Source organism: Fusarium phalaenopsidis (genome assembly GCF_050370095.1).
Source record: "Fusarium phalaenopsidis strain FUZ10S chromosome Unknown contig_32296, whole genome shotgun sequence".
Classification (NCBI taxonomy): Eukaryota; Fungi; Ascomycota; class Sordariomycetes; order Hypocreales; family Nectriaceae; genus Fusarium; species Fusarium phalaenopsidis.
This window is the reverse complement of record NW_028145408.1, coordinates 1,621,293-1,643,727: the sequence shown is the minus strand read 5'-3', so window position 1 is coordinate 1,643,727 and position 22,435 is coordinate 1,621,293. Positions and strand designations below refer to the sequence as shown.

Genomic DNA, 22,435 nt, shown 5'->3' with positions numbered 1-22,435 from the left:
AGGATGCTATCTTTTCTGGAGAGAAGCCCTGCCCTGCCAGCCAGGCACCGTATGCTAGGAACTGGTGGGCGGCATCGCGTGCATATTGTCGTGCTCTCTATTGGGATGCATGAATACGCTTGGGGATTGGCCCGGGTCTCAGTGCACAAGAAAGGCATCTTGAATCTGTGATTGAACAAATCGGAGATGCATGATCCTAGCTCGTGGGCCGTGAACGCAATCGGAATACCCCTTGTCGCTGACCCTCCCAAGCTGGCCAAAAGCTGCTTGTCGTCTAATAGCACTGCGGAAGAGGGACATGGGGATGACACGCCCTGTGGCTAAGCCACGCCCCTACCCTGGTCGACCTGAGAGGCGCATTCACACAACAACTTGTTGGATCAAGAGGCCTGCTGCTCAAGGCCATATGAAAATCGCAGGACGATAAAGGGCAATTTCGAAGACGCAACGGACAGGAGCTGACGCCGGATATTGGACGGGCAAGAGAAGAATGGGCACGCGCACCGCAGCCGGCCAAGGGTCGGGCGACTTTTGCACTGGGAAGCGTCTTGTTGATGCTAGGATGGGCATGGCAACGAATCTCAGCCGCTTTCCAACAGGCGATGTTTGGCAATGTTTGTTTCTCCAGAGAATCGGCAGCGGATTCGAGGGAGCCAGGGGTTGTGCTGATTGTGGACGACCTGGCCCAGTTGGAAACTGCTTGACTGTTGTTGGCAGTTCAGCTTCAGCTTGGGAACCAAAGGGTGAGGAAAGGAGCAAGAGACAAAAGAGCTAAGCCAAATACAGGGTAAGTTTCACTCTACGTGGGAGAGGCAGGTGTAGTCATGCCTTGTGGGAGTCGCTCCGACCACAGGCACGCAGTAGGGCTGCGCGGTTGGCAGGAGCCCGGTGCACGACAAGACTGGATGGAAGTAGCGAACGGTGGATGCAATGGGGCACCGTTTACACCACACTACATCCCGTCATGAACCAACCCAACGTTTACAAGGCCGAGGGATTTCAACGCGATTGGCTCCAAGACCCAACTTGGGGCCAGCTTTCACAATGACCGACTCTGCCGTTTTGCCTTGACTTGTCTTACAACGGCGACTCCAAGCCTCCAGCCTCTAGCACTGCGGAGCCAACGCTGGTCCAACGCTTGACCGTTGTGTTTGCGTACCTCCCGAGGAGCCAGCTCAGCGCGAACTCATCTAGCGCCGCTCCTCAGCAGTCAAACAGGAGCCAGGGGGCTCCCAGAGGCGCTTCCAGCGGCCGCGCTGACTTTGCCATCGTGTCTCAAGTCGAGCCCTCTCCTCTCTCCAAGCACACAACGGACGACGCCTCACAACGAGGATGGAGCCGACTCCACGACGATCCACCGCCCTACAGAGGCTGAGTGAGGCGGTCGTGCGGCGCAGGTATACGCAAGGGATTCGGCGTTTGGTGGCCTCACAAGAGACACCCGTAGTGAAAGCTCCAGCGGTCTCCTCCTGCCCCGGAACAAGTCCGCATAGCACAACAGCACAGTTAGCATAACGGCTCTGGCAGTCCAAAACGGTGCCGGGCCAGAACTTGCTCGACGCCGGGCGACGGGATCATCGGGCCCGCACCGCCAGCAGGGTCTGTCCACAGCGGAAGCCGCCGTCATCTTGTAGGCGACGGAGGTCAACCAGGCTTGAGAACACGGAGCCGTCAAGCGGATCCTCCACCAGGCCTTGCGGCGGAGGCGATTTCCGAAGTAGCTGCCGCCGGTGGATTCGTCAATGGGATTCATTGATGACTGATTGAGGCAATCAATACAAGTGAGACGCCTGCCGCGACTGTGTGCTGCTCTGTGGTTCATATCAGCGCCGAACAGGAGCGAGACATCTCTCATACGGCCCTCTGGCCGAGACATACAAAACGGACCTTCGACCTGGACTGGACTGGCAGCCATATCCATGGATGCGATACGGTACGGAGGCAGCTGCCAACGTATGCCGAAGCCAACAACCGGCACCAACAGCCGGGTGCTGAAGCTCAAGCCCAACACCGGCACAGTCCGGGCTGGGCGAGGCCTTGATGGAGAGGGAAGAAAAATTTCGAGATTGGATCCCAGGCTCAGGGATGGCCCTGGAAGCTCATTGTCCGTGACTGCCCTTGAGGCCACACCCCCCCTCCACCATCGCCCAAGCTTCAAGCTCCCCCAGCACCGGCGCCTTTTTTAGCGTCTCAAGACCCTTGTCGAGATCCCGCGTCTCAATGCCACACCCACGTCCCTAAACTCGACTTCATCTTTGAGATGGAAAAGAAAGTATCTCCAGACATGCTATTTTATAAGGGCTCTGCGCCGTCAGCGCGGGAAAAGCACACAACTGGGGAGCATTTGGTTCGTTCTAATTCGTAGAATATGAATGACTCGCAGAAATGGCCCTGCTGCTGATGTCTTGCGCTCTCCAGCCAGGCGGCCGCCAGAATCGCCGCAACTGAGCAGAAGCTGGGCATTGAGAGAAGAGAGAGGTCAATTCAGCACTCTCGAGGGACTTTCCGGGGGAGGGCCCCCCTGCCGAGATTTCCTCCCCAATGTCTCATCTGCGGCTATGAGGTCGCCAGACTCACTATCAAAAAAAGACAGAGAAAACAGCTTCTCGCGGTCCAGTCTGGATGGAGGAGCTAGACATGGGTCAGCCTGTCCTCTTTCTCCCAAGAGCCAAGCCCTCTTGGTGACATTCTCTCACCCCCTCCTTTTGATCAACTTGCAGCGACCCAGAAACTCCATGTTGACCCTGGCTTTGCCGTCTTGACTAGGCCGACCTCCCAACCCACCCCCTGGCCCACGCCCGCTGCTAGGTAGGTGTTGCCCACCAGTGGGGGGTTTTTGGAGCTTACAGTCGACGACCCAGGCCAGAATTATGACGAGACCTGGATCACCTTTCTCTTACATCCCGGAGCCTGGTCGCAGAGGTACTAGACTTTGCAGACCCGCCTTGGAGAGGATCTCCGAGCTTTACCGCTCGATTGGCTCCAAGAGATTTGACCCTTGTCGCACATCAGTGTGCCTTTCACTCCCATGGGATATATGTACTTGTGTCTCTCCTCCGGACTTCTTAAACATCCAGTCGATCCCGTTTCATTCACGACCTCTTCCTCAGCCACTGCCAAAGATTCTTTACTACGCCATCACCTCTCTGCTCTGCTCTCACATATACATACATCTCTTCTACTCTTTGCTTTGGTTACAACTTGTTCAACATTTGGTCGCACATCAGCACTTGACAACCAGTCCATCTCGCCAACAACCAAAGGCTTCATACACCAACACAGTATCACCTCGCTGTGTCTCCCTCTGGGAACCAATTCGACATTTCAACCTGTCGGTCTTGCTATCGAGGCAAGACTGACTTATCCGGCAAACTGGCTCTCGCAGCTCAACCCACGGCCAACCCCAACTGGGGACGTTGGCCCCAGCAACTCTCTGGAGAGTACACCATGATGGAGTCCCCATCTATGCTCCCCTTTGACTCCCGAACTGCAACCACTGCCCCTCTCCAGCGACCCATCATGGCTCCCTACATGGTGCCCAACTCATACAGCTCGGCCCAGATGAACAGCCTCACTGCGACTCACTACCAGGCGCCCAACCCTTACCAGTTCAGCGGCTACCAGGGCCCGCCTACTCCTCCCCATCACTCCTCCCCCTTCAAGGTGGAATACCACGACCGTCGCCCCATGGGACCCGACAGCGACAACGGACGAGTTCCCTCCTATCACCGGGGTGCCAAGTACTCATACGCTGAGCAAGCGCCCTCTCCTGCACGAAGCGACTCCCAGGCCTCCACTGCTCGGTCCTCGGTCAACAACCCGACACTCTGCTCCAAGACTATCACCTCCAACGAGACTATCAACCCTGATGACCAGGTCAACTTCGAGACCGAGGTGGATGAGTTGATGAAGGCCATCCAACGCAAGGGAGAGAAGGAGCTGGATGTCGCACAACAGCCACTCACCCCAGGCATGTCGCCTGTCTCGGAGGCTAGCCTTGAGAACAATGGCACTCCAGCTCCTGCGGATTCCAAGACATCCAAGAAGCGATACGTTTGCAACGGCCCCAACTGCAAGAAGAGCTTCACCCAGAAGACCCATCTTGACATCCACCGCCGCACACACACTGGTGACAAGCCCTATGTAAGTTTGAACCACACTTGTGCAACATGGTACAGGGCTAACTGACACATCTAGACGTGTGAATTCCCTGGATGCAAGCTCACCTTCTCGCAACTGGGCAACCTCAAGACCCATATGCGCCGCCACACTGGCGAGCGACCCTACTCCTGTGGCAAGTGCGGTCGCAAGTTTGCTCAGCGTGGCAATGTTCGAGCGCACGAGCAGACTCACCAAGGTCTCAAGCCCTTCATCTGCCGCCTGGATGACTGCAACAAGACGTTCTCTCAACTTGGCAACATGAAGGTGAGCGACCTCGCTGCTCTTCTGGAACATGGTCGATACTAATGCCTCTCACTGCAGACCCACCAGAACAACTTCCACAAGAAGACGCTGAAGAACCTCACCATGAGGTTCGCTCAGATCCTCAACTCTGGAGAGGAAGTCCCCGAGGCCGAGCGTGAGCTCTTTGACTACTTTGCTACCCACTACAAGAACAGCAACAAGGGTATCAAGGGCCGTGGAAAGGCTCGCACTGTCGCTGAGCGCAAGTCGAAGCCTTCCCAGTCTCCTCCCACCAACCCCAACACAGTCACACCTCAGTACCCTCTTCCTCAGATCCCTCCTACCCAGCAGATTCCCTCTCCTCACCAGCCTCATGGCCTGTCTCACCCTGGCAGCCTTGCAGCCTACAGCATGAGCCGCGGCCACTCCAACGTCATCAACAACATGCCTCGTGAGTCTCACGCTGGCGGTTATGAGATGTACGACATGCAGGGGGGACACCACCACGTCCAACCCTCCAACAACAACGGCATGCTGTATGAGGAAGAGCATGCGCGCGAGATGGGCTTCAACGAGCGCATGTACTGAGTGAGGGAGACGACAGTACAAAGAAAGAACAAAAAAGACATAGAAAAACGACAATGATGCAGCTTGGACGACTTGACAGCATTACGCGATTCATTTGACGAAAACTACAACAGAACCAACAAGGGAGGCAAAACAGCGATTTTTTTCCACATCAAAAACTTTTTAAAACGACAGGTGTTTCAAACGGAGTCAAAAGGAACGGTCTCGGAAAGAGACCAACTTGGGGGGTTGAAGTTTTGCTTTCTTGGTTGGTTGTCTGAACAGAACACATTGATTGATGCAGGGGTATTATCCCAAAGATTGAGCCTTTTGCCTTTTTGCGGCTTTGATACCAATCATTTTTTCTCATTTTTTTTTCTCATTTCATTTCCTTGCACTTTCCTTGCCCTTTTCTGTACAAAAGGAGAGACATGCTTATTATCCTTTTAATTGTTGATATTTGAGATGGAGCTTTTGTTGGATTGGACTCATGCAAGGGAGCAGAACGTGTGGGTGGCTCTGTCTGCAGTCTCACCAAGAGACTCGTCCATTGGCTTCTTGGCCTGGACTCGGTGCTGGAGGAAAAAGCGGTCACCCGCAGGAGAGGTTTTCTGAACATTTTTTTTTTCATGTCGTTTCCTTGGCTGGGATGGGATGGGCTGGTGGAGGGCCTAGGCGGGTGTCTCGGGGGTCCATGAGGATTTGGGAAAAGGATTTGGGTTACATCACTGGTTTCTAGACCATTCAAAGGAGCGTTGGTGCATGGGTATCGGAGTTTCTAGACTCTCCAGGATGGGAGCCTCTAGGTGAATCAATCAATGGAATGGGATGGGACATGATGGGGGCGGGAAAAGGCGAGAGTAGTCCCGGGGAGGGCGAAATCGGAATCTCTAGGCGTCGGAACAGAGTAGATCTGATTGAAATTCTAGCAAACATGTTCAAAGCAAAACACGAGTCTCGCCCGAAACTAGTGACTGGATGTGAATATCTCTATGACAAGTGACAGAGTCAAACTTGTCAGGGAATACTCGGGTCAGCTTTGGCATCTTGCCGCCCTCCAACTCGGACTTGTCTCCAGCCCTTCGGGATCAAACAGCCGGGTCTCTACGCCACCAGAACAAGAGCCGAGAGGAGGTCTCGCGCGATAGGTAGCCAACAGAGCTAGCGAGGCCATCACGGCATAGCCCATCCAGCAAAAAGAAATGCCGCAAGGTTCTTTGGCGGCCTGTCATGCAAGCCTCGTCCGGCCACATGACGGGATGGCATTCTTTAACGGGTGGACTACACCATTGTTGGAAGACGAACGGAACGCTACCTTTTGCCATTTCAAGGGGAATAGGTAGGTAGCTCACGAGATACCGGGGACGGGGCCGGCAGAAGTGATGCCCAAACTCCCGGGATACGTGAGGGCCTGATGAATGGGGCACTCGTAGGTAACCCTGGCTTAGCCTTGATTACAAGCTTCCCTCATGCTACGTGATAGAGATGAGATTGGATCCGTTCCCTCTCTCTGGGTATCCTCGGTACATGCAGTCTGGTGCTGACATACTGGCGGTTAAACCCCCGTGGGGGTTCAGAGACTGAGCAAGTTGGCCGACCTGGAGAGGAGTCGACCTTGAGAGCAAACGCGCTATCAAGAGGCTGAAGACCTTGGAAGGAGGGGGGAGGAGGCGCTTCTCACGAGGACTCCAAGTGGGAATGGAGGAGTGACGTGAGGATGTCGTCGTCGGCCTATCTTGGGTCTCCATCTCAAGCCACGGAGCCCCGGCCCCCGTTTGCTCTCTCTGGGCAAGGCCGCCAAGATACGCAGCAGCGCAAGGCTTCATCGCATGTAATCTCTGTATCTAGCAGCTGCGGCCCTTCTGTTCCCGTGGACTCGGGGCTTGCTGCATTTCCCCTCTTTCAGCCTGGCGTGGCCCGGTGGCTGCTTGGGATCGACGACGCCCCCCTCTCACTCTCTCTTGGTCCCCAAGATTTCACCGCCCCTGGCTCTTGGAGACCTTGCTTGCTGAAGAAACGCCATGGAGGGAATAGACCATGGACGAAACTGATCGACCATGCAGACTGCAGCCTCGCTTTTTGGGGGAGGGGGATGTGGCTGTCTCGTTGGATCTGCGCCGCTCACCGCCGTAACAAGAGCAATGCTGCAGCGGATGGGCCGTTACGCCGCTTCCTTTGACAAGTTCGGCCATGCTCTCTTCTCTGAACCTAGGGGTAAACACATAGATGCAGGCCTGAACATTCATGCGAGCCAGCAGCAGTTTGCCCTCTCCCTCTCCACAAAAGTCCGTGTTTATGCTGTGCACGCACGTACATTGGATGCGTATGTACTATGTACTGTAGATGCAAGATGGGGTTCTGCTCAAACGCGATCGATTGTATCCGTATGTAATGCGCCAGACTGGATACCGCCCCCATGTCTGCCCCCTCCGAGCTAGCAGACGTACAAAAGGCAGCAGTACATACACACGTACATACATACATGTAGCCCTGTCAAACGGAGTCGCAGGGCTGGCTGAGGCGGGGCAGGCGCGTTGGGCCATGGGCATGGGGGGCGAGGAGAGGAGACGATAGCTCAGGGACGGCGGAGTCTCATCTGAGGCGGGCTGGGCGAGACAGAATGGACGAGACGATGGAGAGACGAGAATAATGTAAGGTAAGATGTTGGTGGTGGGCATCTCACGCCCAGGAGGGAGCGGATGCGCCGAGGGGCCCTGTACGTCGAGACCTGAATCCTGCCTGAGACAGGCTTATCGACTTTGGGGGAGGCCTGGATCGTGGCATGACGAGAGCATCTTGCATACGCTTCATCTCCCAGGTGCAGTCCTCCTCTCCCCCCCATCCCAACAACTTGATGCAAGGGAGCTTGATGCTGCTGCCACATGGGAGATCTCTAGAGAGACGCCGACAGACTGACCGAGCCGTGGTATAGGTATACAATTCTAACCTCCGTGCAGAGTAGAGACAAACAAGATGCTGTCACCGCTCTGGAGCTCGTAGGCCTCCTCGCCCTCGAGCTCCCAGTCGGCATCGTTGATCAGAACCAGGATGCCCGGGCGACTGTTTGCCACCTGATCAGCCGCAGAACTATCGAATAAGGACGCGTATAAAACGAGCGTGGTGTCCCTGGACCCAACGCGACGAGACGAAACCCAGCCGGCACTTGCAGCGCGTGTAAAAGGGGAGTGGGGATAGTGGCTATATCAGGATGATGAAGGAGAGGAGACATACAGGTGGTTGTCCAGAACAAAGAGGTCCTTTCGAGAGTCCCGCATGACGTTCTGACATAAATGGTCTATCAGATATGCAATGTTTGCAGGCTTTCCCTCCTGAGTCACTGCAGGTATCGAAAGAGAATGGTGCCGCTTGTCGGAGAAGAGCATCTCGAGGCCGCCACTGAGGTCGACAAGGTTAGCTAGTGACCCTACTAACAAGGAAGGAAAAAGCAACGAGGCCAAGGAGATTACAGAAGAAAAAAAAAACAGAGTTATCCGCGGGGCAAAAACAAGGTGGGAGATGAGAGAGTGTTGGCTTCAGGGACAGGCTTCCCAAAGCCCGGTGGACACTCGTGAAATGACGGGTGCATAGGGGTGGCTCGACGAGACGAGAGGTGAAGCAGGGGAGAGTGACAGATCACAAAGGCGGAGGAGGAGTGAAGAGAAAAAAAAGTTAGGTGAAACTGACGAGAACTCGACCGTGATGGCGAGGCTAGACTGTTCGGCCATGGTGGCGATAGTCTGGAAGAGACGGTCTTGGCCTTGTTGCTGTCACGGATTTGAACGAAGGGAAACGGCCGGGGGCGACCGTTGTGCCTGGTGTTTTTTACTTTTTCGTATTTGCTTTTGTCGCGTGGAAAAAAAAGCCTTGCTCCCACGGTGTGTTTTGGTGATGGGTGTGTGTGGTGTTGCAAGGTAAGATTGGGCAACAACGACGTCTCGGACCGTTTATTTCCGCCTGAACTAAATTTGAGGTTCCCTCAACGGTTCTTTCAGCCAGGAAGAGAAAAAGAAAAGCGAGATAGAATTAAAGAAAAAAACGTGGCAATTTTTTCAAGGTGCCCACTTGAGCCTCTATGAGAAGAAACGTTGGTTATTTGCTTTTCTGTCGTCGTTTGTGGTGGTTGCTTGACGGAGAAGCCACTCAAAGGCAGAGAAAGAAGAATTACATAAGCAGGCACGGCCATTTTTTCACCCAACCTCAACCTCTGGTGTCTACAGCCAATCAGAATTCGAGGAGCTCACACTTTTCAGACTCATTCCTCGCAATACCACAAGACGCTTCTGATCAAGATGGGCACGAGGCCAGTGTCGGTCGAGTACCTGTCATCGGGGGCCAACAGACAGACGGCCGTTGCTGACTGGAGCCGGAGTGGGATCCTTGCGTTTGGAGCTGATATTAATGTTGCTTTGTGGCAGCCCTCGGTGAGTACATGAGTCACCTTGACGTTGAAAGGCACATTTCATGGATTTTCCCTCTTTATTGCGTTCTATGTAATTTACTCTTGCTAATACTTGTATTAATACAGCTGGATCCTCCAAAAGGAGTCAGCACACTCTTGAGCGGACATAAAACCACCGTCAAGGCTGTGGCTTTCCTCCCTGAAACAGACGAGGACGCCAACACATACCTCATAACAGGCTCAGACGACAAGACCTTGATCCTATGGAAGGCCTCTAAAGATGGATACGACTTTAAGCCCATCCAGACCTCTTCTGAGCATGCGGGTGCCATCAACTGCATCACCGTTCTTAGAGTCGAGGGGTCTCAAAGATGGCTGATTGCAACTGGAAGTGCGGATGCCTCCATCAAGATCTGGAACTTTGAAAACGACCAGTTGGCGTTGCTTCAGACCATCAAGACTGCTCCCAAGTACTTTCCCCTCTGTCTTTCACTCAGCCATGTCGACCAAGATGGCGACGTCCTTGTCCTGGCGTCTGCTGGAACACGGGATATCGTCCAGATCCTCACCGCTGAGGCCAAGGCGGAACAAATCAAGTTCGAAGTGCAGGCGACGTTGACGGGTCATGAAGGTTGGATACGATCTCTGAGCTTCGCTAAGGAGACATCCGCCCCTGAGAGTGATTTGCTCCTCGCCTCGGCCAGCCAGGACAAGTACATCCGTATCTGGAGGATACACCAGGGCAAAGAACTACCCGCCATGGCAGCCAGCGGCTCCGATCCATCAAGCGACGCCTACGTCCCTGGAAAGTCGCCCTCAAACAAGACTCATCGGCTCAAGTCTGCCGGAAAGGACTTTTCCGTCACTTTCGAAGCTCTGCTCCTAGGACACGAGGACTGGATTTACAGTGCCCGCTGGAGGAGGCAGGATGACGGCAAGCTGCAACTACTGTCCACGTCGGCGGATAACTCGCTCGCCATCTGGGAGGCAGACCCGAGCTCTGGTATCTGGGTCAGCATGGCGAGACTCGGCGAGATTAGCAGAGAAAAGGGCGCAACCACAGCTACTGGAAGCACTGGCGGATTCTGGACAGGTCTGTGGTCTCCTGATGGCAAGTCTGTTGCTTGTCTCGGCCGCACCGGTAGCTGGAGGCGCTGGGAATATGTCCCTTCAGAGGATTCTTGGCGGCCTTGCATTGCTATTACAGGACACACAAGAGCCGTCACTGGTATTACATGGGCCAAGAATGGCGAGTACCTCCTGTCGACGAGCTCAGACCAAACTACACGACTTCACACTCGCTGGAACAGGCCAGGGCAAGAGACATGGCACGAGATGTCCAGGCCCCAGATCCACGGCTACGACCTCAACTGCATCGATTCCCTCGGAGCCTCTCAGTTTGTGTCAGGGGCTGACGAGAAGCTCATGCGAGTCTTTAGTGAGCCCAAGGCTGTTGCTTCGATGCTCAACCGTCTCGCAGGCATCGGAGGCGGTGTTGATGTCCAGAGCATGCCAGACGCTGCCAACATGCCTGTGCTAGGCTTGTCCAACAAGGCCATCGACGCTGTGGAGGATGACCAAGAGATCCAGCCCATCGACGATCGTGATCGCGATGCCATGGATCCAGCTTCAGTGGTCAAGAAGTCATACCTAGAGATTGATCATCCTCCTTTTGAGGAGTCACTCTCTCGACATACTCTTTGGCCAGAGACGGAGAAGCTCTACGGCCACGGCTACGAGATCTCGTGTCTCGCTGCCAGCCATGACGGATCTCTCGTTGCCAGCGCATGCAAGGCTAGCTCTACCAACCACGCCGTCATCCGCCTTTTCGAGACAAACCGTTGGACTGAACTCCGACCGCCCCTGACAGCGCACTCCCTCACGGCCACCCGCCTTCGCTTCTCCACCGACGACCAGTTCCTCCTGAGCGTTGGACGCGATCGCCAGTGGGCCGCCTTTGAGCGCGCCCCTGAGGACGAGGCAGCATACAAGCTCCTCCAGATCAACCCCAAGGGTCACACCCGCATGATCCTCGACGCCGCGTGGGCGCCCGCCCCGTCTACAGCACCCGTCTTTGCGACAGCCGGTCGTGACAAGCAGGTCCGCATCTGGGCGGCCAAGCTGGGCGAGGACGGCAAGCTCAAGTTTGCACAAGCAGCCGCAATCCCGTGTGCTTCACCCGTGACGTCCGTCGACTTTATCCGCCAACTGGTCAACGGGAGGTTTGTCCTTGCGGTTGGCACGGAGCTTGGTCGGCTCAACTTGTACTTGATCAAGGAGGACGGGACAGATGCTGTTGAGAAGCCTGCCTGCGAAGCGTAAGAACCCTTTAAACTCCCTCCAGAGATGTGATTGCTAACTTGACATCTTAGTTTCTGCTTGCCCAAGGCTGTGCTTCAGCTTGCCTTCCGACCTGTCGCTAGAGAGGGTTCAGATCGGGCGTACGAGCTGGCTATCGCAGGAGAGGATAGCTCTATCAGGGTGTATGCCTTCTCTCAGGAGTATCTCCAAGTGCCTAGTGACCCGTAGCAATAGCAATAATTGTTGCAATGTCATAAACAAATCGTGACTCCTCGTGATCAGCTGTCGATCAGGGGCTCGCTTCGTCCAACATGTCCACCCTCCAGCGTGTTCGCACTTTGTTGCATTTCAGGGGCAACTTCATTCCCACAGTCGCAAATTGCACAAGCAACTGGGTGTAATGTGTATTATCATTAAGCCATCTATTGGCCAAGGTGTTGTAGATCCGTATCCATGATATCGTAACGCCAAACAAACGTCCGTCGTCGAGCGGGATCTCCATGCATCGTAGTCTCAAAGGAACTCATTTCCATCTCCTCAAGACACTCAAGTAATCAAGATATGTCCGCACTTATAGCTCCCTGACCACAGTCTCGGCCGCCTCCTTGGTCACGTCGGCCGCGGTCCCCGACAGCGCGCTCGCCGAAATGTCCCTAACAACCTCGTGCATGGCCTCGGCGACGTCAATGTGCTCCCCGTTGATGTAGTACCAGGCGCGGCCGAGCAGGAAGGAGATGTGGTGCGGCAGGTAGAGGCAGGCGGCGATAAAGGTCAGGCTGAAGAGGAGGAAGACGATGGAGCCTGGGGGGTGGTTAGTTTATGATGCACGCGCAAGAATAGACAGCACGAGGCGCCATGCTGATAGGGAACCTACTGAAAAAGAACTTCTCCCAGGGCGTAAACATGTAGACGCTAAAAGTCACCTCGAGCTGGTACTGCTTGAGGCTCAACCACTTTCGGAACGCTCCAAGAACCGCCATGATGTCGAATTGGAAAAGGGAGGTCGAAGTTTATTTGCGCGTGCGAGTATTTATTTGTACCAAGGATCGTCGTCGTCGAGCGATTAAAATTCAATTTGTAGTCGTTGTCGCGGTTTAAATGCTTTAAAGGTCGAGGAAATGAAATCCAGGAGAGAGGGAATCGAATGAGAAAGGAAAGGGTCCTCCACTCACCGCACCGACGCTCCCGAAATTTGGTTGCCTCTCACGTCCTGCAGAAGGAACAAGGGGGTGGGTGTGTTACTTTCGTTCCCCGTGCACGCGGCGGGTGGCAGTGGCCGCGGCTGTGGCTTGTCTCGTGGCACAGGCGACGACGGGAAGTTGTGTGACGCAGCCTTGTCCGCCCACAGTCAACGTCGACTCAAGACGAACCCCTCGCTTTGTTAGCCGTACACAACAACATTGCTGAGGAATTGGCCCCTCGCACTGCTCTAGATTCATTACGAAGAAGCTACGAAATGGCATCATCATAATGTTTAGCACTCTTCTCCGACCCCTCCGCTTGGGCGCCGCCCTCTCGCCCTTCGGATCACCCGTCCGTACCTTTACCATTATATCCACGCAGCTTGCCAAGGCTCTCCCTCCACGACCAAAGCCTCCACCAGAGTCCGAGATTGAAGAATCATACGTCAAAGGGAGCGGTCCAGGCGGCCAAAAGATTGTACAAACGCCCACTACCTATGCAACACCTTTCTCTACTCCAACCCATGGGCCTTACCGGTTATCCAGTAACAGATAGCTAATATGTCACCGCTCATGATAGAACAAAACGAATTCAGCAGTACAGCTTAAACACATCCCTACCGGAATCGTCGTAAAGTCACAAGCCACCCGCTCCCGCGACCAGAACCGAAAGCACGCCCGCGAACTCCTCGCTCAACGGGTAGACGAATTCCATAACGGTGACCAGAGTCGATCAGCCATTGTGGGCCGTGTCAAGAAGAAGAAAGCAGATAGCGCTTCCAAGAAGAGCCGGAGGAAGTATAAGAAGCTTGAAGAGGAGAAGGCTGCTGTTGCTGCCAACGAGAACTCGATCACGCCTGATCCTATAGATGGGGAGAGTAATTCTGCACATCATGCCCAGGCCGTTGATCATGTCTCAGAGCTACATGATACTCGAGACAAACCAACATGACGACTGCTCATGAGTGCCCCTTTCATGACAATGGATATCTACTAGTTGGACATGGATCTGCTTACTGGCAGGGCACAGCACCATCATGTCATCACCTCGTTTGATTTCAACATTTCTAAGCGGAAAGTAAAAAAGTATTTGTATGATCAACCTCGGCTTCTACCCCTAGGCACGCATTACACGCGCAACTACACTGAAGGGGCCATCACATCTCTTCATAGCAAGCGCAACGCCCACCCTCTTGACCATGTCAAAAACTTTTCGTAAATATGAGATTCGACCATGATGCGCGCCAACCACCCAAGGCTCTGCACCGGCCGCCACCTCCATGATCTTGTCGTCGTTGCGCGAGTGGGAGGTTTTTGTTTGTCGGTCGTTTTGCTGCCACACAGTTAGTTTATTGTCGGACGCCGCTTTCGTGAGATACACACCTTAGAAGCACTTGCGGTGAACGATCGAAGGACCGCTCTCGTCGTACTCCTGCTTGGAGATCCACATTTGCTGGAAGGTGGACAGGGAAGCAAGAATGGAACCACCGATCCAGACAGAGTACTTTCGCTCGGGGGGAGCGATGATCTTGACCTTCATGGAAGAAGGAGCAAGAGCAGTGATCTCCTTCTGCATACGGTCGGAGAGACCAGGGTACATGGTGGTACCACCAGACTGTGCAAGAGTTAGAAATGACCACTGGTACCAGTATTGCAAAACTTACCATGACAATGTTGCCGTAGAGATCCTTTCGGACATCGACATCACACTTCATGATGGAGTTGAAGGTGGTGACGTGGATGCCACCGCTCTCAAGACCCAGGACAGAAGGCTGGAACAGAGCCTCAGGAGCACGGAATCGCTCGTTGCCAATGGTGATGACCTGACCGTCGGGAAGCTCGTAGGACTTCTCGAGACTGGAGCTCTGGGCGGCAGTTTGGATCTCCTGCTCGAAGTCAAGGGCGACGTAGCAGAGCTTCTCCTTGATGTCACGGACGATTTCTCGCTCGGCGGTGGTGGAGAAAGTGTAACCGCGCTCAGCAAGAATCTTCATGAGGTAGTCGGTAAGATCACGGCCAGCCATGTCGACACGGGCAATGGCGTGGGGAAGAGCGAAACCCTCGTAGATGGGGACAACGTGAGTGACACCATCACCAGAGTCCAGGACGATACCGGTGGTACGACCGGAGGCGTACAGGGAGAGAACGGCCTGGATGGAGACGTAGAAGGCGGGAGCGTTGAAGGTCTCGAAGACAATCTGGGTCATCTTCTCACGGTTGGACTTGGGGTTGATGGGAGCCTCGGTGAGCAGGACGGGGTGCTCCTCGGGGGCGACACGCAGCTCGTTGTAGAAGGTGTGGTGCCAGATCTTCTCCATGTCGTCCCAGTTGGTGACAACACCGTGCTCAATGGGATATCGCAGGGTCAGGATACCACGCTTGGACTGGGCCTCATCACCAACGTACGAGTCCTTCTGACCCATACCAATCATGATACTAATATCCGTCAGTTGCTAGCCACGGGAGGCGGCAGGAGGCGTCGCAAATATCCAACTTACCCATGGTGACGGGGGCGACCGACAATGGAAGCTGTATTGCGAGGTTAGCAGGGCTATTCATTTTTGCGTGGTGCATGCGCCCAAGGGATGCGATATCAGGCCTTTGGGCGTGGCACACTTGGGAAGTGGGGTACTCACGGAAAACAGCTCGGGGAGCATCATCACCGGCGAAACCGGCCTTGCACATACCCGAACTAGCATCGAGTCAGCTATCGAGAACATTACGGTTGCTTTGAGCGAGTCTCCATCCGCGAGTCCATATGCATCGACGTCGAGGCCGTTGTCGGGCATCGGACGATGCGGTGGCATCTGGGCCAGGGGGGAGAGAGGCGGGGAGGTAGGCGAGAGGTCGGTGAGACAGGCGGGACACGCGGGGAGCTTACCCATTGTCGATAACGAGGGCGGCAACTTCTTCTGTACACGAGAAACAAAGTCAGCGACGGTCCAGAGATGATTCCCGCGATGCTCGTGCCGGATTGAACAGGCGCGGCGATGCAGCGGCGCGAACGTGATGCGACGTACCCTCCATGGTTGTGGATTACGGTGTGTATGGGAAAGCTGTCCAGAAACGGGATTAGCTCAGGCTCAAAAGAAGGCTCAAAAGCAGGTAAAAAAGAAACAAGACAAAAGCGAGTCAGTAGGCTGCAAGATCGGAAGGCTTACGAGAAAAAAAGAGACGTTGATGAGAGGAGACGGAGGTCGGGGGGTAGAAGAGATGAGGAGAAGTAGTGGTTTGAATGGAATGGGAGAGGGAAGAGGATGGGACGGAGAATGAATGGGGGAGGGGGGAAAGGAGACAAGTATCGCCGGGCGACGCTGTCACAAGAAAGTTGTGGGCGGGCCCCGAAATGCTGAGGTGGACACTTTGGGGACAAGGGGGGAGAGACCGCCTGCCAGAAGCGGGTAGAGGACCTGGGCAGACGAGGCACGGTAGCCCGCTGGAGCCCGCTGGAGAGCTGGGAGTAGGGCGGCAGAAAAACCACGACGGCCAGGGAGTTGCTTGCCGCTTTTACTGATTGGTTCGTAGCGACCGTAGCGCAGGTAGGTAGTGAGTGCGCTGGCCAGGTTGATGTGCTCTCAGCAGGTTGATCCAATTGCCAGTGGTTGTGGTTGCAGTGGACGTCCGGTCAGGTTGTAGCGGTGGCTGGGGGGGAAGCTCTCGTCTTGCGGTCACCACCTTGGGGGGGCACTGACGAGATGATGAAATGGATCTGGACCTACCTTCGCTTATGTGACGGTGATTGTGAGATGGAGATGGCTTCTATTACCAATGTTTCCAACAGCCTCACATATGCTCGTCGTTCCGAAACCTCAACGGCCCGCCTTCCGTGGCCGGATCACGGTTTTTATCTCTGCTCGTTCTGATGCACAAGGTGACGTCGTCAGCACAACCTCGCATCCACCGCCACGCGGGCTGGATGGCGACGTCAGCTAGGGAACTTTTTAATGCTGCAGCCTTTGAGGCTTCTCTCTACCTTTCTTGGCTTCTCTCCCGGCGAGCCACCCGGAGCCTCCATTTGCCCTTGAAGCAGCTGGCTATTTGCACCAAACAATTAGCCTCCTCTATCACTCGTCCGTCTCGTCAAGGAACATGCCAGCCAGCCTCTATCAGGCATCCGGGAAATATTGCCATGGCACCATTCTTAGCAGTCACGACCGACTCAACACGGGGGTCGCCCCTAGTCAGCCCCAGCCACCACAGCCTCGAGCACCATCATCTCGAGCCTTGCGCTGATGGATTCCATCAGATATCAACAGAGTCCCGGCACGGCACCGCTCAGGACTGAAAAGGAGGCTGGACTCCGCAGGCCAAGTTCGAACCGGTTCCCGGAGAGCTTCCTGTTTCCGCGTTCCCACTCCATAATTAGCACGAGCGGGTAATTAACTGCAACCGCTCCTGGTCCTCCTCCTCCAGGTCCCCAGTTACGCGGAGGCAGCTGTCTTTCTAATCCATACCTACCAACTGATATCTCCGCTGACGAACTACAAGCCACCCGAGAGAACGATGGAAGACGCGTGGATCTCGCCGTTCAGCTAATAAGCTCACCCACCCGTTCCGACTGGTTCAAGCAGGCATCCGAATTCCACTCCTGGGGGACTCCCTCCTGCGGACAACCACAAATTGCGCGCCTCCTATTTCTCAAGTCCATCCGATCGATGCCTTCCTCATCGTGGCGGACCTCCGCTTATCTCGGGTCCTCTCGCGCATCATATCCGCCGAATTGAGCTCCCAGCCTTTGCCTCGCGTGCCGCGTGTTGCCCTGGGACGGCCTGTGCGTGATCTCATCTCTGTAAACAGCTTCACCGTCGTTCCATTGCCTCGCCTCCTGAGCTAGAAGCCCTTCGTCTTCTCTTGAGGCCCAACAAATCTTCCATTCCTCATTACGACCCCTGCATCGCCCCCTGACCCAGCCAACCGGGGAAATCCACCCTGCTGGTGGCCAGTCAGCTAGGCCATAAGACGGAATAGCTTCGCTCCTAGACAACGGTAACTCCGCTGGCCTCGGCGTGCCTTTGCGGTTGCGAAAATTCCCACCAGGCTGCAGTTATCCTCCACGGCTAGGACTACCCATCAGCTGCAGCCTCGGGGACCCTTTCGTATTTTCCAGGCAGATGAATTGCTACCTATGCGCTATGCGATAGACGCGCGTCAACCCAGCCACCTCCAGTCCTTGGAGTACGTCGAGGGTTGTGTGCGTCTCCAAGGTTGTATTTGCCCTCGCTTCTTTTTTTCTCTTGTGCTCTCGTTTCTCGTTTTCGCTTTCAGCTCACTCGAGCTCGGGTGCAAAAGCAGCGATGAGGGGCAACATGGCCAAGGTGGGGCAATTTGGCTGAGCTGGAGGGGAAGCTATGATGAAATCTTTCCTTGCCACGTTGGACCACTATCACCTGAATTGCGTTGGCTCCCAAGGCACTGAGACTACGAGAGCCCTGGGAGCCTGAAAGTAGTCTTTGAGCAACACGCAGGAGCTATCGTAAGGCCATTCAAGCACTATGCGGTGAAGATATCAAGCCGAGGATCCTCAGGACTATCGGGGGTCGGAGAATCGAATCTTCCTGAAGCAAGCATTTTGCGCCGACGCTAGTCCTTTTATGGAATAGAGTCTTCTTGAAGATTCCAGAATGGGCAAATTCTAATCATCACGGTTGGTCAAGTTGAAAATCCCAGTAAAGATATTAAACACCAAGAACTCTGCATTTACAAGCACAACTTTCTCAAAAGCAAAAGCAAAACAAACGTCTATACACCAACACAATCATGGATGACAAGCGCCTCAATGAGCTCCTCAAATGGAGCATCGAGAACTCCGACACAACCAGGGCCGATCCCAATGCCCCGCGGCCCACCACCGACCTCACCCCAGAGCTCATGGCCTCGCTCATGGGCGGCCCCTCGGACGCCGACCTCATGAAGGCCTCGATGGAGATCATTACATCGAACGACACCGAGCAGGTCACCCTCGATGACAAGCTCATTGCCTTTGACAACTTTGAGCAACTCATCGAGAACCTCGACAACGCAAACAACATTGCCAACCTTAGCCTGTGGACCCCGCTGCTCGAACAGCTCAAGCACGACGAGCGCGAGGTGCGCAAGATGGCCGCCTGGTGTGTTGGCACCGCCGTGCAGAACAACGAGCGCACACAAGAGCGGCTGTTCGCCATGGGCGGCCTGCCCATGCTCGTGCATCTGGCCACCCATGAGGACGAGCACCACGAGGTGCGACGCAAGGCCGTGTATGCCCTCAGCTCGGCGGTGCGCAACTACCAGCCCGCCATGGACGTCTTTTCCGAGGAATTGACCAAGAAGGGCCACGCCACCGACAAGATTGACGCTGCAAACATGGAGGCTGTCGATGAGGTCGTCAACGGCCTACGGGAGAAGATCAAGAAGGCGGCGTAAAGGACGCCAGCTATATCCACACATGATGAACGAAATGCATTTGGGACGGAGTTAGGCGTTGCATTAGAGCATCTCGCGGACGGATAGATGCGGATAGATGGAAAGGAAGGTCGGAAAAGTTCAGAATAGTTCAGGCAATTGAAAACCGGATTTTGATGCCCTTATGATACATTTGTCTTGGTACATGGTCTATACTACATATCAACCATTCGGAGATGATGCTTGCCTCATAATTTCACATCCAACAGTGACTCCTTTTGTCGTGACTTAGTGTGTGGCCTTGCCGTAGAAGGGCAAGCCCAAGGCCTCCAGGAGCAGACGACCTTGTCTGTCCGAGGTTCCCGTCGTCTTAATGAAGATATCACAACCGGGCATCAGTCGTGCAGGGTACATCTAAGTTACAGATTAGATTATCGGTCAGAACAGGGGTTGCTCTCAGACTTACATCGTAGTTGAACTCGATCTCAGGGAAATACGCCATCCAAGCCGGACGCAGGCCAAACGCCAGGTTGCCCGCACTGTCACCTGTAGTCGCATTGATACCGGGCCAGTCCTTGATCTTGGGCAGGACCAGAGTGATGAGCTTGTCGAGGAACTCATAGGCCGCACCACCACGGAGCGTCACCTTGCAACCAGTCTTGTCGCCCTTTCGGACACCCCACTGAACAACACCGTGCTTGACCCGAGTCACCTCAGGGAAAGCTCCCGAGATAGCCTGAACAACTGCTCGGCAAACGTGAAGATACTCCTTGCTCTGGGCACCGAGGGGAGCAAACGAGTTGATAGTGACAGACTCGAGCTCAGGGATGTTGTGCCAGGCAATTGGGCGCTCGATTATGCCCAACCTTGAAGAGCCGCCACCACGAGGTCCTCGACGAGGTCGGTTCTCATGATAAGGTGAGGAGCCGTCCCATTCTCTCAAGTTACCCTTGTTTGAGACCGGTGGCTCAGTACCGGGAGGTGTGTGTTGGTATGTGAGGGTCATCAGATCCGGGGCAATTGTGCTGTCATAGGTGTGCTTTAGCCGGGGAAAGTTGAAAGGTCCAGGGACGAAGTCTCGAGCAGTCGGGTCGGAGGATAGAGGCATCTGAACGGGGTGGAGAGGCCCTCGGTAGTACTTGGGAGGGTGGTACTGGTATCTATGGAGGGGCTCTTAGTACATGTTCCGAAGCCGCGGGGAGCAATTGAGGCACGAACCGGTTACCAGGAAGCTTCCTGTCCCTAGAACTGGTCTTCTCCTTCTCATTGAAGGCCTTGAGAGCCGCCTCATCGGGAGGGGCTGTCGCAAAGGACGACGCAGAGTCGAGGTCTGAAAGAGCAGATGAGGGCTTCTCGGCCTCTGTCGAGGCGAACCGCCTCGCACAGAGGGGGACAGTCCGCAGAGGGATCTGCCTTCGTCCCAATGAGCTCGCCAAGCGAGCTCCTTCTCGGACCGTGGCCATGGTGTCGGATTCGGCAAGATGGAATTGCTCGTCGACAGAGGTGGGAGTTTGTCGCGTGGATTGGAAATTTCCATCTAAGCGGCTAGCCGCAGTTGAGCCACGTGTGGCTTGGTCTACTGGAGATGTGGCTTGTGTGTGTAACTGTGGCGTCGCCTCTTAAACCACCTCAAGGTCATCAACGGCTGCTGGCCAGGACGGGCAATTGGTTTTCACTAATACGCGTATCTCTAGCCTATGATCAATCATATCGCTTGTCTAATTTATTCCCAGCTGAATGGTGGTTCGACTCGAGAACGTTGGCCCGAAGAGTTTTGGCCGCTCAGCCTTTCCATCTTGAATGTATTGCCGCACCATGTGACTTGCATAATCTGATCCCTCACTCTTGATCATCTCACCACTTTTCCAGATACCGATCTGCCCTCATTGACCCAGATCTAGGAACACAGCAAAAATGCAGGTTCTAGATGGTCAGTTTACGAAGCCACCAATCGACTCGTTCTGGACCAAAGCTTACACCCGACTGTACTGTACGAAAACTAGAAGGGTCAAGTCTCCTGAGCCCTCGCTAGTGTTGGTGCAAGTGTCGGGCCGTAAGAAACCCGCAGTCCGAAACAGCTCAATCGCTCTCATTCGGATTCCCAAACTCCGAAAAGATGCTGCAATTGGCATGGGGTTATCACGGAGCGGACCCAAGCAGCTGGGCGCGGGATGTCCGTGGGTCCGTCGACCCGATTTAACTCCATCTTTTTTCTCTCAACAATACAGACCGACACAGACCGATATGATAGATAGAACTGCTTGGAAACAGCCCGATTCGGACGGACCAGGTAACCGGCCGGCTCATTCCCCGTCCCCGTTAACAACCGGGCATGGTTTCTACGGCGGCCCGACCACAGGAAGAACCATACGTTTATCGGGTGAGCGACAAGAACCCGGGTGTGCTCGTAACACTTTTGGGCGCGTGGTCTATCCTTTGCTCTGCAACATGAAATGTATTACTTTCTTGAAAACGGGCAAGCTATGGTGCCGATAGTAAGAACAACGTCGGTAACTGATTCTGCTGACCTCAATCGACACCATTGAATGTAAAATTCGTATGAAGGTACTGACCTCGGGTTACCTGAGAGGATCACTGGACATCATGCGCAGAAGTGTGATAGCTTTCCGTTCCAAGTTTTCATCATAGGTCGCAATTAGATGGGACAGATACTACATCATATTGCACTGAACCCCCCGGTTGGTACTGATGGGAAAGGAAGATGACGGGAGAGTTGGGGGAAAGTCGTCCTCTTATACTGTAGTTTCGAAGTTCTTCTCCATTGACTTTGAAGATGATCCTGTCTGTAACAACTTAGCTTTCCAGGTGGAAACACAGGGCTTGGAAACCGCAGAGAACATCGGGAGGTTAACGATGAAAGCATTTCATGCGACCTTTTTATCAGGGATAATGTGCAAATGTGTGCAATATATCAGTACGCCTACATCACCAGCACTCGCAGAGGCCATTTATTACTTTTTCCTGTGAGTGAAGCGAAGCTCATCGAGACCCTTAGTTTCCTGGACTAACCGTGCCCATGCTTTTACCTACCTATTGGGTAGGTATGTACTGGGTACATGCTGGCCCAACCCACTGTCATCAAGAACCATACGTTTATCGGATGGGCCTGGGAAACCCTCAACGGGGATAAACACCCGCGGGGGCGGTCTGGTCTGGTGATATAATGCGCGGATCTCGATGG

At 54.4% G+C, this 22,435-nt stretch overlaps 8 protein-coding genes across 8 annotated transcripts; 4 read left to right on the top strand and 4 right to left on the bottom strand.

Annotated features, from left to right (window-relative positions):
- Window positions 1–3,372: 3,372 nt before the first annotated feature.
- LRP88_06093 (C2H2-type zinc finger protein) lies at window positions 3,373–4,992 on the top strand (the record flags this gene model as incomplete). Its single annotated transcript, XM_083242633.1, has 3 exons — window positions 3,373–4,143; window positions 4,198–4,425; window positions 4,483–4,992. The coding sequence occupies 3 exons, from the start codon at window positions 3,373–3,375 to the stop codon at window positions 4,990–4,992; spliced, it is 1,509 nt and encodes a 502-aa protein (XP_083101569.1).
- Window positions 4,993–7,913: 2,921 nt separating this feature from the next.
- LRP88_06092 (ubiquitin-related modifier URM1) lies at window positions 7,914–8,696 on the bottom strand (the record flags this gene model as incomplete). Its single annotated transcript, XM_083242632.1, has 3 exons — window positions 7,914–8,031; window positions 8,203–8,367; window positions 8,656–8,696. The coding sequence occupies 3 exons, from the start codon at window positions 8,694–8,696 to the stop codon at window positions 7,914–7,916; spliced, it is 324 nt and encodes a 107-aa protein (XP_083101568.1).
- Window positions 8,697–9,260: 564 nt separating this feature from the next.
- Window positions 9,261–11,899, top strand: LRP88_06091 (Elongator subunit ELP2; the record flags this gene model as incomplete). Its single annotated transcript, XM_083242631.1, has 3 exons — window positions 9,261–9,392; window positions 9,497–11,688; window positions 11,743–11,899. 3 exons carry the CDS (start codon window positions 9,261–9,263, stop codon window positions 11,897–11,899), a joined length of 2,481 nt encoding a protein of 826 aa, XP_083101567.1.
- Window positions 11,900–12,242: 343 nt separating this feature from the next.
- On the bottom strand, window positions 12,243–12,651 carry LRP88_06090 (serine palmitoyltransferase small subunit family protein; the record flags this gene model as incomplete). The annotated part of the gene is made up of 2 exons (XM_083242630.1): window positions 12,243–12,472; window positions 12,546–12,651. The coding sequence occupies 2 exons, from the start codon at window positions 12,649–12,651 to the stop codon at window positions 12,243–12,245; spliced, it is 336 nt and encodes a 111-aa protein (XP_083101566.1).
- A 490-nt stretch (window positions 12,652–13,141) lies between these two features.
- On the top strand, window positions 13,142–13,804 carry LRP88_06089 (RF-1 domain-containing protein; the record flags this gene model as incomplete). The annotated part of the gene is made up of 2 exons (XM_083242629.1): window positions 13,142–13,330; window positions 13,433–13,804. The coding sequence occupies 2 exons, from the start codon at window positions 13,142–13,144 to the stop codon at window positions 13,802–13,804; spliced, it is 561 nt and encodes a 186-aa protein (XP_083101565.1).
- Window positions 13,805–14,236: 432 nt separating this feature from the next.
- Window positions 14,237–15,879, bottom strand: LRP88_06088 (actin; the record flags this gene model as incomplete). Its single annotated transcript, XM_083242628.1, has 6 exons — window positions 14,237–14,467; window positions 14,517–15,288; window positions 15,351–15,381; window positions 15,489–15,544; window positions 15,734–15,764; window positions 15,873–15,879. The coding sequence occupies 6 exons, from the start codon at window positions 15,877–15,879 to the stop codon at window positions 14,237–14,239; spliced, it is 1,128 nt and encodes a 375-aa protein (XP_083101564.1).
- A 2,730-nt stretch (window positions 15,880–18,609) lies between these two features.
- LRP88_06087 (Hsp70 nucleotide exchange factor FES1) lies at window positions 18,610–19,254 on the top strand (the record flags this gene model as incomplete). The annotated part of the gene is made up of 1 exon (XM_083242627.1): window positions 18,610–19,254. The coding sequence occupies one exon, from the start codon at window positions 18,610–18,612 to the stop codon at window positions 19,252–19,254; it is 645 nt and encodes a 214-aa protein (XP_083101563.1).
- A 267-nt stretch (window positions 19,255–19,521) lies between these two features.
- On the bottom strand, window positions 19,522–20,696 carry LRP88_06086 (mitochondrial 54S ribosomal protein uL5m; the record flags this gene model as incomplete). Its single annotated transcript, XM_083242626.1, has 3 exons — window positions 19,522–19,647; window positions 19,700–20,393; window positions 20,452–20,696. 3 exons carry the CDS (start codon window positions 20,694–20,696, stop codon window positions 19,522–19,524), a joined length of 1,065 nt encoding a protein of 354 aa, XP_083101562.1.
- Between the last annotated feature and the right edge of the window lie 1,739 nt (window positions 20,697–22,435).